Raw genomic sequence first — 17,368 nt, 5'->3', positions numbered from 1 at the left:
ACCTAGGGACCAACAAGTACTCGTACATGAAGTAGTACACTTGGTCACGCACTCTTGCTACAATGTACACCACACCCAGTACTAACTAAACCAACGGCCCACCACAGGCAGTCATAGACAAGAGTGAAAAGCACAGAGCGAGAATCAGCTCAACACAATCCAATGCAACGACCAACGACAGGCAACTGCGCTACAAAATGAATCAGCTGGGCTGCAGATACTGTATACCAATGGCCAAAACAAGATTGTGAACACCTCGGTTTTACGAGGAAAGGTTAAAAAAACTGGAGTAGACTTAAAAAAAGAAAGGAGCACCACATGCACATGCACATGCAAGCAGAAAGCAAATAAAAGTGAATAAACAAAAACAAAAACAAAAGAAGCAGCACAGACTTCAAGGCTGTCTTTTGGTTAGAACAGTACTCCCAAGGTTGGTTGAACCAGCAGTACCAACAATGGCAGTTTGAAAGGGAAACGTAAAACAGGGAAGAGAGAGAAGGGGGGGGGGGGGGTGATGAGAGAAGATAAATGATAGAATGTTTGTTTAGAAAATTAGAGTACAAAAAACGTCCAATGCAAAGACTCCATGGAGGCATGAATAAGACTGAATGGGACATGATTTGCTTAGAAATAAGATTAGACGCAGCAGAGCAAGAGATCCAGCGGTGTATGCTAGAATTTTAACAACACGAAAGCGTTGGAAAATCCCTCACGGCAATCTGATGACATTCATCTTTAGTACGTGTATTTTCAAAATGTGGCTCCCGCACAGATCAATAGACAAGCACAGCACAGCACACACAGCACACACACACACACACACACACACACACACACACACACACACACACACACACACACACACACACACACACACACACACACACAAACACACACACACACACACACACACCTCGCCATGGACTTACACACACGTGCAGGAAACAGAATGAGCGCAGGGAAGAAGGATAGGGTCGTCGAATCATGTGGTGGTCGGCTCTTCCATATCCAACATTGCTTGGATTTCCTTCTCCCATTCTGCATCATTAACTTCATCACCCTCGGGCAAGTCCCCAATCTCCTCGAGATCATCCATTCCAAGATCCTACAGAGAAACAAGAGCACATGAAAAGGAGCCAACAGGCAAGTAATTCAGCAAGTTGCACAAATCGTTAAAAGGCCCACATACACGGAAACAAGAATGAAAGTGCAGTGACAAGGAGACGTCCGAGCCTGCTACTGTGCTAGTCGAACCATCCCTTCTTGGCCTTGCGACTATGCGTTTTAACCCGTTCAGTGCTAATGACGAGATATCTCGCTCTATAAAGTATACCTGAACGGCGGATGACGAGATATCTCGTTCCACTGCCCACGCAATAGTACGAAGTGCATATATCACTGTACAAACTGTCGTAACTCCTGTCAACGGTGGCTGATTATCACAAACGATATACCGTTGGAAAGGTATTGAGCTCAGCTTTCCAGTGATATAAGTCCTTTGCGATAGGACTTGAGTGAGCGGTGAAGAATAGAATTGCCAAACAAATTAAAAATACGATTTCTGGCCATCAGTTCAAACGTTCTGCTCGTGACTCGCTTTTTTAGGGGATTTCCCTTTGCTACAGCGCATGCGTGTTGGGTATCAAACAAAGCGCTTGGATCTCAGCTTCGCAGCGCAGTTTGGATCATGAAGTTTGGTTTAGTTTGAGAGAGATGGCGAACGAAAATGTACTATGAAGTTGTTTAGCGATTCTGAGACATATAGTGTCATCTTCTAGAGCATATAGAAGTGACCCTGGCATGCCTATGGAGCCGAGAACTGCCAGAGAGTCTTCGCTTGGCTCAGGCCATTCCAACAAGCCATAGATCGTGGAAATCCATCAATGAATGCAAAAATGGCGAAAGACTTTGCTTGGCGACGTGCATGCAGGGTTTGAAATGAAAGTAAGTGCGCTGAAAACTGAGCCGGCAGGGAGAAACTAGGCCAGCAGTAAAATGGTTTTAAATGAAGTCCCAGCCTAGTCCCAGTACGAAGCGGAGTCATTATAACGTTAATACCTTGAGCTCCTGATGAAGTTCTTTCTCCCCCTCGTCTTGAGCTCCATCAGCCGCATCTGTTTAGCAGAGTAGACAAATCAGAAAAAGCAATGCAAAGCTCACGAGTTATGAAAGTTACATTGTGCAATAGAACCACTTCGAAGTATCAGACAAATGGGTCATCTTTGGAGAAAAAAGCATGTAAGAATGAGATACAATCAGTGCACAAAAGCAAAGTAATAGGAAAAAGCATATGTGGAAGGATAAAAGACAACAGCAACACAGAGAGAGAGAGAGAGAGAGAGAGAGAGAGAGAGAGAGAGAAAGAGAGAGAGAGAGTGAGAGAGAGAGAGAGAGAGAGAGCGAGAGAGAGAGAGAGAGAGAGAGAGAGAGAGAGAGAGAGAGAGAGAGAGTGAGAGAGAGAGAGAGAGAGAGAGAGAGAGAGTTACAGTGCACCAGAGCTACAACATAAACAGAGAATATACGGTACATGTACAAGACACGACGTGACCTCACCAGCTACAAAGTCATCACTGATGAACTCTGCTGCAGCGTTCTCCTCAGGTTCCTCCTGAGCAGCAATAGCACAACACAATGGCAACAAGCCAACCTAATCAAGATACTATTTAGCAAGATGTGATAAGCTGCACGGAAAGCGCCATGGCATACCGTATGCCCGCACCTTTAACCCTTTAAGAGCCACAGGAAAATTTCAAAATTCTGCATTTTGTCGTGTTCCTGGAAAGGTCTCCGCGAGAGGAAGAGAATGAGGTCGATCATGATAGCCAGCACACCGTCTATCCAGCGCTAGATTGCAGCGACAGTACGAAAAATGCCCCAAATGTGTCCAATTGCGTCCCGCTCCAGATATTTCATTTTACTCGATCGTGGAGTTCCAATTTTTTCGCTGTGTACTCTAACAATATCGACAGTGAAACCCGTGCAAATTCGAGTAAACCAGCGTGACGAAAAGTCTCAAAACTAAAGTCGCACTGCGCGCTTTTGAAATTGCCGCGATCGCGGCTCAACTTACGAGTGATTTATCTCAGGAACCATTGCTCGCAGCGCTTCGCGGACTGTTTCTCCCGACAGGTGAGAGTTTTCTCTTCGCCCTGGATATTTCGATCACTTGATTCGAGCGAGATTGGACCGAGTTATGATCATTTGAAGTTATGCATTTGAATGCGTCGTTTACGACGCATTCAAGTATGGGGCGGCTCTTAAAGGGTTAAAGCCATGGCGGTATATGTATATAATAAACGTAGAGCCAAAGGATTTATTGCAATTACATACCAGTATAAAAACCGAGGTCCGCAGAGGTTTTTATAACTGGTATGTACCGTAAAGTACCGCCAGAGCGCCCCGTCTCGCGAGAGCGCCCCACCTTGATTTTACAGCCAGAGGAAGGGAAATCGTATGGCAGAGTGAAACGAAGTTTGTACGATGTAAGAATCTTAGTGTACTAAGGTCACACTTGGCAGGTTTTCGTGTGGAGCTTGTGTCCGCTCGAAGGTACGGATTGACTGCAAAACGTGCAATATGTGTACAAGGTTCATGTCGTATGACCTATAGACAGCAGACCACCTCCACATTACGACCACGAAAGGATGAGATGGTGGGGCGCTCTGGCGGTACTTTACGGTAATTGCAATAAATCCTGAGGCTACTACATTTATTATACATATGTTGACCTTCACTTTCCCTAAAAAGGAGTATTTATAAACAGTATTTATTGGCCCTAGTGGTATTTTATAAACAGTATTTATTGGGTCAAAAGCCAATAAATACTGTTTATAAAATACCACTAAGGCCAATAAATACTGTTTATAAAATACTCCTTTTTAGGGAAAAGTGGAGTGCTACATGGAAAAGTGCAGTGGTATTTATTGAGTCAAAGCAAATTTATTTGAATTCGATACTGTTGATGGTGTGGTCACTAATGAGTGTGGGTATTTATCAAAGGTCAATATATTCGATTATAAAGCCATGGGCTTCATAAATGAAATGACATTTGAAGTATGTTTTGTAAAAATGAAGGAATAAGTATTATACTAACAAACTTACAGCCCAGCAGGAAGGGTGAACAAGTGGATTTAGATTGAAATTTCGGTGTGGACTTTGACTTTTATGGCATGGCGTAGTGGGTGAGTTATTAGACTAAAATATCTAGGAAAGCAGCGGTATTTCGAATATAAGGCCTTGGCTTTAAAGTCGCTGACATACAGTAATAATAAATATTAAATTTCACGGTTCGCGTCAAACTCGGCTAGCGGCACGGTAATACTGTTTCCACAATAAAAACCGCAAAGGACATCATGATTGTTTTTTCTTTTCCATGGCTTGGTGCCTCTCAGTATGGCGCCAGGAAAACTGCAAAACAGGCAATTTTCAAAAGCTCACCTCCACGTAGAAGTACAGTAGAATGGTCAGCTGTTTACTGCCTTTTTGGCAACTATGAACTTCGCAGCAAGCTGAAAGTGCTAGCAGAGCGGGGCTTTATGTACACTGGCAAATATAGAAGCTAGTATTGATCTGGAGGCATACCGAGTGCAACGCAACTTTGTCAAATACCTATCCAGGAAAACATACCGCTCTTACATCAGCTCCCTCTCTGCAACAATCTCATCAACCAATCGTCCTTCTCTCTATCAATTCATTCGCACCCAGCGTCCCAGTGTCTCTCGCGCTCCCATCCAGTGTTTGATTGATCCTGATGGCAACCGTCAGTCTGAGGCAAAGTCCATTGCGGACACTCTCAACAAACAGTGTGTCTCTTCCGGCCTTCCTGACGATGCGAACTGGGTTATCCCGCCCCTGCACCCAGCTCCCGAGCTGTGCGTTCCACTTCTGGATGTCTTAACAACAACTGGTATGGTCCGCAAACGACTTGAACATCTTAAGAGCTGCAAGTCTCCTGGAAAAGACGGCATACCAAATGAAGTCCTTAAACTGCTGGTGCCTTCCTTGTCTTATCCCCTATGCTTGCTGTTCAACTTGTCCTGTCGTGCAGGAGTCTTCCCATCTGTGTGGAAATCTGCTATTGTTGTCTCGATATTTAAGAAAGGACAACGCTCCCAAGCTGTAAATTACAGGCCCATCTCCCTCCTACCTGCTATCTCCAAGGTCTGTGAACGCATTTTCTATGAATCTCTCTACCACCACGTCGCTCCTGCCCTCTCCTCTGCACAATTCGGCTTCTGTCTGGGCGACTCAACTACTTCGCAATTGACACGCTTAATCCAGGATATTCACGGACATCGTAACCTGAAGAAGCATGTAGGTCTCGTCTTTTTTGATCTATCAAAAGCATTCGACACAGTCTGGCACCGAGGCCTACTTGCTAAGCTCGAGTCTATTTTTCTAGTACGTGGTACAGCTCTGCAGTGGCCGTCGTCATATTTGTTGTCCCATCATCAAACTGTCCGTTTCTCTGCTTCCTTGTCTGATCCCTTACCTGTAAAGTCTGGTGTTCCACAGGGGTCCATACTGGGTTCACTCTTTTTCTAACTTACGTCAATGATCTGCCCTCTCTAGTACTAGACGTCAGCCTTTTTGCTGATGACACTGAACTGTTGTGCTCTGACAGCTCGCCGTCCAACCTCGTTACCTCCATGCAGACCAGCATTAACTCCACGATAACATGGATGGAAGCTTGGAAGCTAAGGCCTAACATAGCGAAGACCGAAGCCATGTTCATCAGCCCATCGCCGCCCACTCAGCCGTTACACTTTGCAGGAGCCAATGCTAGCGTCGATATTGTTCATCAACACAAACACCTTAGTGTTATAGTCGACAGCCATATGTCCTGGTCCCCACAGGTCCAGTCAGTATGCAAGCGAGCTAGTTCCTCCCTTAGCATGCTGCAACCTCACTGCCAACATTTAAACGACCATTGCCAAAAATTGTTCCTTACGTCGTATATTCTACTTATATTTGATTATTGTGATACAGCGTGGTGCGGTCTGTCTCAGGCTCTTGTTCATACTCTGGATATACACCAGCATCTGCTTCTAAAAATCCTGTTTCGCAAAGATCAAACATTCTCCCTCCAACGTCTCCAACGTCTCTACAGTTTAGCTTCAGTATCTAGTGACTATCTCCCCTTTTAGAGCGACACCAGCAACACCAGCAACACCAGCAACATCTTTGCACCCTTGTACACATGATCTTATGAGGCCTGGTTCCCAAACACCTTGCTAAGTATAACTGATTTGTTTCCACCAGATCAACACGTAATTCCTTCTTATTACCCCATGCCAATACCTCCCTGTTTCTGAAATCTCCTATCTTCTCCGCGTACACTCTCTGGTCTGCTGCCCTGCCAACTAGTCTTAACACATGCATAGACATTAAATTAACTAAGTATTTTAAATCTCACCATTTTCCTCATGCCTCCCCTTGCAGCACTCTCTTTTGTTTCTCTCCTTATTGTTCACCGTGGTTGGCTACCACCCGACTTCTCATAAATATTGGCAGTCTTACGACGAGCCAGGAGATCATGAATAAAATTAATAATAAATAATATAGAAGAGAAAAGGACATATGGATACGAGTTAAGAGTAACTCTCCATCACTGTAACATGATACTATATACGGTCAGAAAGTGCAATAACTAGGCACAAAACTGACAGAGTACTGAGACATTCGACGTCCTGACACCTAGCTTCAACACATCTCCGTAGCGCTAACCGACAGCCTTCCAACTTGGAAGGTTCAAGGTTATGGAAAGACCAAAGAGGGGAAGGCAAGCGCAACGAAAACGAGCAAAAGCTACAGTCCCAACGGAACAAAGAATGTCTTTCCATAACCTTGAACCTTCCAAGTTGGAAGGCTGTCGGTTAGCGCTACGGAGATGTGTTGAAGCTAGGTGTCAGGACGTCGAATGTCTCAGTACTCTGTCAGTTTTGTGCCTAGTTATTGCACTTTCTGACCGTATATAGTATCATGTTACAGTGATGGAGAGTTACTCTTAACTCGTATCCATATGTCCTTTTCTCTTCTACATTTATTTATGGCTCAACATCCGAGTTTTAATAAATAATAATAAAATCATTCAACGAGGGACTGCGGGTTTTCGCACCCGGAGAACTTGAGCCGACTGCACCGTGCGCTGAATGTACTTCCCAGTTTCTGATTTCATTGATTAGTTCCTGAAGCGATGCGGCACACACTCTACCCAGCTCAAGTTGAATATGACACAGTGGTACACGGCTTTTCCCTTGCTACCAGATCAGATCATGTCTTATAATAATTACTACATGATTATCTCCATTCCCCTATGTAGCTAGCTAGTTACAGTGAAAACTGCCCGAGCCAACCGCTCCAGGGATCTTCAAATTGTGGCTGCTATGCACAGGTGGTCTCCTTATCAAGGGTCATTTGACTGGGAATATTATCCTTCGGTCCTAGTTTCCGAGGTCCTCCGAGACAAGTGGTCGCCTTCTCAGAAGTGGTTGCCTTGGCAGGTTTTACAGAAGTGCTTGCCATGGCAGGTTTTACTGTAATGCTAACAAGAATCTTCTTTATTGGCTATGAGCTATTGTGGAACAAGGAGTAAGGGATAAAGTGCAATATTCACTCACATGTTCCGCAACATCAGCAGCAGCACCCACGTCTGAACCTGACGATGATGCTTCAGCAGCTAACACACCAACAGCAGTGTTAACACATCCAGCAACAGAAGACAACAGGTCAAATAGGACCAGAACCCAACCCACCAAGACAAAAAGGCTAGAGTAAAGTGATGTCGTGCACTGTGACAAACATAGTACATGTACACCCATACATGTACATCTCTTATACGGGCAGTCTGGGACCGGGTACTGGCCGTAACTTGGAAATGTCCGTAACCCTGAATCACGTACATTTTGATGGGGAAGGGCCGGCAAACTGGGATATGAGTGTACACGATCAATTAAAGCTTACATAATGACTATACACACACTTGAAATGATTAATGATTGTATCAGCCATACTGGCCATACCATCAGCCATATCAGCCATACTGGCTGAGGGTGTTTACCCATACTGACTAAACTGAGTGGTGCTTACCAGGGCTAACACTGGTTAGATCACTGTGACTGCCGCTGCTAGCTCCTGCTGCTGCTGCTGCATCCTCAGCCAGAGCCTCTGAGAGCTCAGCATTCTGTTGCGCTACAAGTCCACAACAAAAGGCAGGAAATGCCAAAATAATTACAAATCAAGCATAAAACAAAATAACCATGACCGCGGTCACAACTACCCGTACTTCTACATGTGTGCACACACACACAGTCTTCTACATGTGTGCACACACACACAGTCTTCTACATGTGTGCACACACACAGTCTTCTACATGTGTGCACACACACAGTCTTCTACATGTGTGCACACACACAGTCTTCTACATGTGTGCACACACACAGTCTTCTACATGTGTGCACACACACAGTCTTCTACATGTGTGCACACACACAGTCTTCTACATGTGTGCACACACACAGTCTTCTACATGTGTGTACACACACAGTCTTCTACATGTGTGCACACACACAGTCTTCTACATGTGTGTACACACACAGTCTTCTACATGTGTGCACACACACAGTCTTCTACATGTGTGTACACACACAGTCTTCTACATGTGTGCACACACACAGTCTTCTACATGTGTGCACACACACAGTCTTCTACATGTGTGCACACACACACAGTCTTCTACATGTGTGCACACACACAGTCTTCTACATGTGTGTACACACACAGTCTTCTACATGTGTGTACACACACAGTCTTCTACATGTGTGTACACACACAGTCTTCTACATGTGTGTACACACAGTCCGAAGCGCGCCAAAAAGCGTTTCTCTAAGCACATGAGCAGCACACTTGGCACTGGTATGGTTCTTACTCGCTAACGTAGAGAGCTGCGACGACTGTTTGATCAGGGACACCCGGTAGAAATAGTTTCTCCAGAAGATCTCCTCCGTCACTCTGCCAGGAAAGGAAATAGGAAAAAAGGAGAGGTTGTGTGCCTGTGCTTCAACGATGACATACTTTATCACATATGGTGTAGTTTCATTCCACTTTGAGTTGCATTATATAGGTGCACCTCACATGTTTTTCTCCTCAATCCTGATGACGGCTCCTGCTCGAAAATTTGATTGAGAATTGAGATACAGCCAGACCTCGCCTACCCGGTCCTCTTTTATCCGGATCCCTCGCCATCCGGAAGAAAATAGCTGGTTACAGATTTACAGCATATGTGATGCATTCAACATAATCGGTGTTCGGTTATACGGTTCCCTCGCCTATCCGGATATTTTTGTGTAAAACAGATGTGTGCGGTCAAGCGAGGTCTGACTGTATTAGTAATTTGCAGCGAAGAGACCACTTGATTTGAGGATGGCGTGTGTAGGTTTTTTCATGTAGAGAGGTTGTGTGTTCGGCCAAAATAGCAAAGAGCAAAAACTGTGGGGCATCATAAAATTCCAATACACCAGTCATTGCCAGCACAACTTGGCTTCTACTTGTATCCCTAAAGCAGAACTTTGAAAATAGTATCTCCGAGGAATCGGTTTAGAGAACTACAAAGCAGAAACCAACAAACTTGTACTTGAAGTGTACACGAAGGAAAACAAACCAATGGACAGAAGAGGGCGTACACTACAGCTTGATGCAAGTGCAAAACAACAGCGGGTCTTACTGTTTAGGCACGAGTTCAAAGCGCATCTTCTCAAGCATAGGGTCTTCTTCAAGTATGGCGTTGGCTACTGGGAAGCTGACTGCAAAGTCAAAGTGGAACTGAACACCCGCTGGTGGATTCCGCAGGAAATTCCTCTTATCCTGTGAACAAAACATAATACAAAAGTACAATGCAGACTGGTCACCTACAAGGGAGTGCAGAAGTACTCTTGACCCCCCCCCCCCCCCCATGAAAGATTTACTAAAGCGTGGCAGAAAGAGGATACACAAATATCAACAACTCATACTCCTTGTTCAGTGCTTCAAAAGTTCAGACCATAGTACTACTAGCCATGATAAGAACGTATTGTTACAACTTAATACAAGCTATTGTTACAAGCTGCTTATCATGATACAACATACCGTGGACAATGCCAGTATTTGTGTCCGCATTATTTCCTCCTCATTGTAACCAACCCACGGCGGTACAGCAGCATCAGCTGTAAGCACAAACAAGGCGACATAACATCAGCACCAGAAACAGCATCACCAGCTCCAACGTTGGCATACATGGAATATCAGTACCGGTATACTGTATCGGTAGCCATGATCTTTACCTTACATGACCTGTCTCTTCAAGTACAAGTAAACAAAAATATAGAGGCACATGATGGAGAAGAACAATAAGTTACACACTAAAAAGGGCATTGCTGCAACAGTTTATCCATTATCGCATTTCATGATACTCTAAATCGTGTCCATGTTTCGGCCTTTGTGACCATATTGTATAATAGTAGAGACTACATAAACCAGCCAGTCTGTCGTGCAGCAGTGACTTTGTGATGCAATGTACCATATATGCACTAAGGAAGCAGGGCACGTAGCACACATTATGACTAATTTCTGCTGTACATTTATAGGAATCATGCCCAGAACTGGAAATAAGACATGCACAGAAACGTGCACTGAGTGCGTCACTCACTGTGTCGATGTCTTTTCTGCCTTTTGAATTTTTCCTCCTCAGCACTGAAGTCAGCAAGAATACCCTGGCAAGGAAAGGGAAGCAGTAAAGGAAGTCTGACCAACAGGAAGACAAACCATACACGCATACAAGCATAAGAAACCCTGGAAAACTGTATCACAGTTCTAGAGCTAGCTAGTTCAGAATAGTTCAGGGCTCACAATGCTCTTGATCATTCTGGTAGTACCGTACTCGCACGATTAGAGCCCTCTCTTGAATAGTGACACTATTAGTGTCCCAGTCTCTAAGAGCCAGCGAAAAAATAAAGCCCTCTCTTGAATAGTGCCCCCCCCCCCCCCAGGCTTGTAACCAAGCGCATGTGGAAGTTTGGTGTTTTTTCACAACTGTTCTTGTTCAGTCATTGCACTGGTGATTTCAGGATCAAAATCACAGTTTTTGGTGCCGTTTCTGTCGAGTCGTAAATGGGTCAAACGGGGTGTACCTTTAACTAACGAACGGGTAATTTTCTTAACGGGCGGGTTAACGGGTACCCCTTACACACTGAGGGAAAATTTGAAAAAATCAGTGGTTACCATGGATAGTTGCCGCTGAGCGGGAGATTTGAGAGATTTAATCCACTCGATGAAAATCAGCTCGAGGCCCCGCTTTTCCGCCGAAGATTATAATCATCCGCGGCTTCCACTGGATTTCTTTGAGTTTCCTTGCTTTTTATTGCGTTCTGAAGTGGAGCAATACTCAAGAGGCTGTGCTGATACAGCTCTGGCCCAGGAGCGGGGTTGACAGACGGCCAGAAGCGAATGGTGACAAAAAAAGTAGCTCATGTCAGTGAGATTATTTTCATTGTGCGTATCCAGTGTGGCCGTGATGAAAAGCAGAAAAAATTATTCCCGGTTTATAATCTGAGGATTGTTCCCTCAATGTGACCGGCCCCTTAGCAGCCATTTTTTTGCGCAATTTTCACATAAATCAAGATTTTAATTCATCTGTTCTCGGGTTGCATTTGATATTGAGCCGCGCCAAGCTAAAAAGTGGCTTAGCGTTTTGCCAACAAATCGAGAAAATCACCAAAACGTCACAGTCGGCAAAATTCTACTCGAGCGCAGTCGCGAAAATATTCACTTTCGAGCAAGTAAATAGTTTTGAAGTGGAGAAGAAGGAAGAGGCCTTTTATTTTTGAGCAACACTTCTTCAGTGTTCTCTCTTTCGTCGTTGTGGGGATTTCTTGGCGCTGCCAGGTATCGTAAATTCTAATGGAGCGTTCTGGAGAATGTGGAGGCGGGCAGGATGACACCCTGTCTCCGTGTGCGCCCAACCCTAGTTGACGAGGAAAACTCGCTCATTCATAGTGCACTAGTGGCTGTGGTTCTCATCGTGGCCACGACTAGAGCGGTTGCCTATGTGGAGATGTCTACATGCCGCCCGACTATCACTCTGACAAGCTCCCGGATCTTGCTGCGATGTTTCACTTTGTTTCGGGTACCTTCAAATGTTCATGAAGTGGCGTACTGTACTCCAGAATTTCTTCATTTCAAGGCCAATAGTGCTACACGATCAAGCGATGCATTGACTCTACCTGCTAGCATATCGTCCCGTGGTGCTTCTACCACTACCTACACCAGGAAAGGATAATGACATGGACTAGGACGGACAAAGAATCAGTGCCGCTTTTTAGCGATGTGCAATCTGCTGGACCTACGTGCAAGGGACCAATGGAGCTCAATCTCTGGCACAACACTATGAGCTACAGGAAAGGATTAATTCATGCTGGCGTAGGTGATGGGAGAGAGGATGACGGACTGTCTTGGTAAGATGCGACGTTTCCCAGCCCAGCGCAAATATAGTCACAGACTCACAAAATCATTGAAGGATATGAAAATTCGTGTTGCGTGATGAAATGACATGAGATGCATATATCAATTATTTCTTCTTTCTTGGATCTTCTAATCAGAACACAAGTGCTCGTTCTTCTTGTATTGCTTCCACACCTGCTAAGCTTTGTCTCCACTTGGTGTCCCATGTTTTCTGGAGTTTGGGCAGGTCTTCATAATTATTATCTTAGTTTCATCGATACCAGGCATGCTGTGACATGTGTGCAATATAATGCTTATTTATGGCACATATACATTTCAGATGGGCACCAAAATTTCCTTGATGGAAGTTGGATAGGTAGACATCACTTTGGCATGAAAAAATAAATTTCCAAAAATTATGCCTAAGCCACCTTTTTGCTTGGCTCGGCCGGCTCATATCACATTGTGATTCGCAAATCGATTGGTGTCTGATAGTCGCAGGAGTAGATCTACTAGGTGCGAAAATGCCACAATGCGGACATCCAGCGTGGAGTTGTAAATAATCGACTCCCGCCCGGAATACACGATCCCAGCAGTGTTGCTCCGTACTGACAGGTTCATCAAAATCCAAACGGGTACCCTTTTATTAACGGTACCTGAGATTAACGGTCGGTTACCCGGGTACCCGGTACACCCCTTTGACCCCTAGTCGTAATACCGTAAAGTCTTGTATAAAAGCCGCGGCTTCTATGACTTTCTTGGTGAAAATTTGCAGGCTTCTATATGAGACAGGCTTCTATAAAAGACAGGTATTTCTATGTATGTCAACACTAAAACCAGGCTTTTGTGTGATTTGATGGGCCCAAAATTGCGGCTTCTATTCAAGTGCGGCTTCTATTCAAGTGCGGCTTCTATTCAAGTGCGGCTTCTATTCAAGTGCGGCTTTATACAAGACTTTACGGTAGTTTACATGTGAATGCTGGGCTCTGTTTTTCTTTGCCTTCTTTATTTTATGCTGGTTGACGTAAACGTACCAGCAAGAGAGTGCCCTCTCTTGAATAGTGCCCCATCTGCGATGGACGTTGAAAAAATAGTGCCCCAGGGGCACTAATCGCACGAGTGTTTTGTACATGTAGATGTGCTAGTCACTCGACTTGTAGGGTGGAATCAGTGCTCCATCGCCCACTCGCATCATTCGCCTCCTTGGATAAACTAAACAAGATGAGTGATTAGATGTATTCCAATCAAAGCACACTTCACTACAATACAAAAGAACATTTTACTGGTCAAGCTAGCACAAACTCACCGGTACATTGTCTGTCACAGTTGTTGCTACTTTGGACACGACATTCCACAGACCTAGGAAAGGGTGCAGGAAACGGAAAACAAGCATTCCAGCCAAGAAAATACGGTTACAGCATTGCCATCAACAATAGCACCAACACAAAACTCCTCCTGGGTGAGAAAGCAAGCCCATACTACATACATTGACTCAATACCTTGGATAGAAAACGAGGGCATCCTGTAATCTTGAAAAATTACCATTGGAGATATGCGAATTGTATTCCTCTTGGCAAAGTCAATAGTATGTCGTGACATTTCTTTCTGATCAGCTGCTCATATGCTGAAAGAACTGTCATGTTTGTACTAGTATGTACTGGTACTTGCACTCTCACCCAGGGCGAGTTCTGTGTTGGTGCTACACTCATACCTCACTCATACCTCGGTTATCCGGACACCAAAAATAGGGGCACTTCGGTCTACCGGGCACCCTTTGGGCGAGTTCCAGTGGAAATATTACTACTCTTTTGTCACTTTTGTGGAAATAGTTTAGTTTTTTAGTTCTATTCCAAGCAATATATGGCTGGGGCAGCCAATGACCACTTTGCGTGGCGATTGCACAGTTTTTATAGCCAACCACAGCTAGCAAGGAAAGGAAAAGAAGAAAAAGAAGCAAACATGGACTAATATTGTGATGTCATATGCCTCATCTATGGCCTTTCCCCGTCAAAATGTATGTGATTTGGAGTTACGGACATTTCGATTTTACGAGCAGTGCCCGGTCCCAGACTGCCCAGATAAACGAGGTATGAATGTATTGTTGATGGCAGTAAAGTATTCACTTCTATGATCTGGAACTCTCTTGTAGGGACCTAAGGTGGCAGCAAGAGCTAATAATTAGACATCAAGAGTTTGCTTTGAACCACACTGTTGACACAGTTCTTGGCGAGTCCAAGTTAACTAACAGTTTTCAAACAGAGATGGTGAAATACTGCTGCCAGGCATGGAGATTCCCAGACACCAAACCTTTCATTTCCGAAAGGGAGTATTTGATCGAGCAAGGTTTAGATGTATACAGCTTTGTGTTCAAACATGTATTGTGCGTACACTAAGGAGAGAGGATAGTCCATGCAGGACGTGCCCCCTCAGTATCTAGCCAGTCTCAACTTTGTATTCGGCCGGACTGCATTAGGACCCAAGTAAGAGCACTTCCTGTAATTTCTTATTGAAGCAAAGAATGCAATTGTGCGTTTACCACATCGGCATTTCTTCCACCGTGCTTGTAGATGGTGTAACATACACTAAAGGTCTAAAGCTAAGAGACATGAGCAGACAAGCCACATCTTCTAGGTTTGTGCTGCTACTGTTAATGGCACAAGCACTGGCAATGCTTCCTTTCCTAACCCACTACAGTGCTAGTGCGGCCACTGAACTGACCTACAGTCGTGGCCAAAGAAATCCTACCCGTCAGCTGAAAGCAGCACCAAGGCTTACGCAGCCCGGATGGGTTTTTGGACCGCTCGTGATGTGAAATTGAATTGAAAAGAAAAGCGGCGCTACTTTTGACTCACAGGTCGGATTTCTTCGGCCACGACTGTACTTATAGCCCTCTCTTCTAATGTGCAAGCAAGGGAAATTTGTCTGATAATAATAATAATAATGTCCCCCGTATGTTACGAAACGTATTCGAAAGGCTGGGCAAATTGTCGTTAGCCAAGCATTTTAATCCGGAACTCTTAGGGAATCGTGTGTTGCTCTCTACGTGAGAGCTTGCACTTTTCCGAAACACTGTGTATTGAGCAGGGAGTGGTGCTTTCTTGCAGGTTGGCCGAGTCGAAGGTTCAACGGACTTGACGAGTGCTCTGGATGGCAGTCATGAGTCAAGTGAGAATTGAGGTCGGCAAGAAAAGTGTGTGCTCCCACGTAGGGAGCAACACACACTTCCTCAAGTATCACCGGAGTCGCTACCTCTTCTTCACACTGCTGTCCCCAGTGTGGGCTTGCGACTAGATGGTTTGGAGGCAATGTTGTAAATGACCAACGGTCTTCAGCATTTGTTTTGCACCTCTATCCCCAAAACAATGTGTATCGAGCAGGGATATTTAGGCCTCGTTTACACGACAACGATTGCAAAACGTTTTCATTCCGTGTTTGAAACGTTTGGCTGTGTACACGGAAACGATAAGCGTTTTTAGGTGTTTACACTGCAACGTGTTTTCGGCGGGCAATGGTCACGTGCAATAAGTTGGCCTGGCGACGGCACGTTTAAAGCGGGCAATTTGGTACCCACTTGTACTTTTTTCTTATTTCCCGCCACACCATTCTGGCATTTCCATGGCAGCGAAACGTTTTTGCCGTGTACACGAGAACTGCTACAGCTAGTACAGTACATGTACTAGTAGCACGGGTACCTGACTACCCGTCCACATCACTAGTTTATTATGAGTGGTATTATCTGCATTGGGGGGGGGGGGGGGGGGGGGGGGAGTCAAGAAAGAAACGCCTGTTAGACGTCTCTAAGTAAATACATGTATTTACGGACGGCCCCTTACATTGTTATGACTGCACAATTTGTTCTATTCATTGCCATCGAGCAGGGAGTGGGAGTGATGCATTCTTGCAAGTTTGCCAAGTGGAAGGCTCAATGGACTGTTTGTATGCTCGGTTGTAATGCGGATGTGCAAAGTTTACTTTTTCCACCATCTGCCCTCTTCAGACACAGTCATATTAGTACCTGCGTTCATGACTTTAATCCACTACACTGCCATCTATTCCAAAACTGGACAAGGTGATATTGAAAAACACTCCCTGGTGGTGCTGTGTAGCACGATATACACTGTGTTTCAAACAAGTGAACACCACGTAACAAAGCTTTTTCCACAACCATCTGAAAAACCAATACTATCAAAATCGAACTTAGGTAACATACCATCCAGAGCAGCCTTCCCAGACTCTTTTGCAGCGGTTGCTACATCATCAGATGGATCAGGTGCTGCAGAATCCCCTCCCTCACCATCTGGTGACTTCTCCCCTGACCACCAGCTACTGAACATGTCTCCTCGGATAACGCTAGAGGTTTGTTCCTATCGCCTTTACAAATACAAGGGCAGGCAACGTGCAACAGATCCTGATCACTCACAAAATGCTAAAAATAATTAATTGACAGCCAGAAGTCATCAGCACTCGTTGTTACGACTACGTGCAGATCTAGAACACTGTCGACCAAGAACAGTGCACTCTTTGCCTTCTTCAACAAGAGAGAGATGGAGAGAGACTAGCTCACTGGGTGGGAGTGGTGAAAGAGCCAACACAAAAGAAATTCTAATTCAAACCATCATGTTCAAGTAAGTTTTGATGGCTTTTGAAAACGATGCTTCATCAAGATCTTTTGATGATTTTGAAGTATGCAAGTCTTGATTATCACGAGCTAGCTGTAGCGCTAGCGGTCATCCAACCGGCGATGACGTTGATCTCGACGATGCACCCTACTTCTTGTGCGTACAAAAATAGACCCTGCACATGCATCTCTGCCAGATCAGACTCTGCATTATAGGGCTGACCCGAATTTGCCAGCTGAATCTCGATATTTTGCGGCATAATTTTGCTCGTGCATCG

The 17,368-nt window shown here is 44.8% G+C and overlaps 1 protein-coding gene across 1 annotated transcript; it reads right to left on the bottom strand.

Annotated features, from left to right (window-relative positions):
* Nucleotides 1–144: 144 nt before the first annotated feature.
* On the bottom strand, nucleotides 145–17,141 carry LOC135806059 (synapse-associated protein 1-like). Its single transcript, XM_065320205.1, has 11 exons — nucleotides 16,683–17,141; nucleotides 13,779–13,831; nucleotides 10,683–10,746; nucleotides 10,124–10,200; nucleotides 9,723–9,862; nucleotides 8,928–9,010; nucleotides 8,089–8,190; nucleotides 7,620–7,678; nucleotides 2,554–2,608; nucleotides 2,059–2,114; nucleotides 145–1,105 (listed from the first exon to the last, which is right to left on the bottom strand). Exons 1-11 carry the CDS (start codon nucleotides 16,804–16,806, stop codon nucleotides 983–985), a joined length of 936 nt encoding a protein of 311 aa, XP_065176277.1. The 5' UTR covers nucleotides 16,807–17,141; the 3' UTR covers nucleotides 145–982.
* Nucleotides 17,142–17,368: the final 227 nt, after the last annotated feature.

The sequence above is a fragment of the Sycon ciliatum genome, chromosome 1, assembly GCF_964019385.1.
Source record: "Sycon ciliatum chromosome 1, ocSycCili1.1, whole genome shotgun sequence".
In the NCBI taxonomy this organism is placed as follows: Eukaryota; Metazoa; Porifera; class Calcarea; order Leucosolenida; family Sycettidae; genus Sycon; species Sycon ciliatum.
Note: the sequence above shows the minus strand (reverse complement) of the source record. Positions and strands in the feature narration are given on the sequence as shown.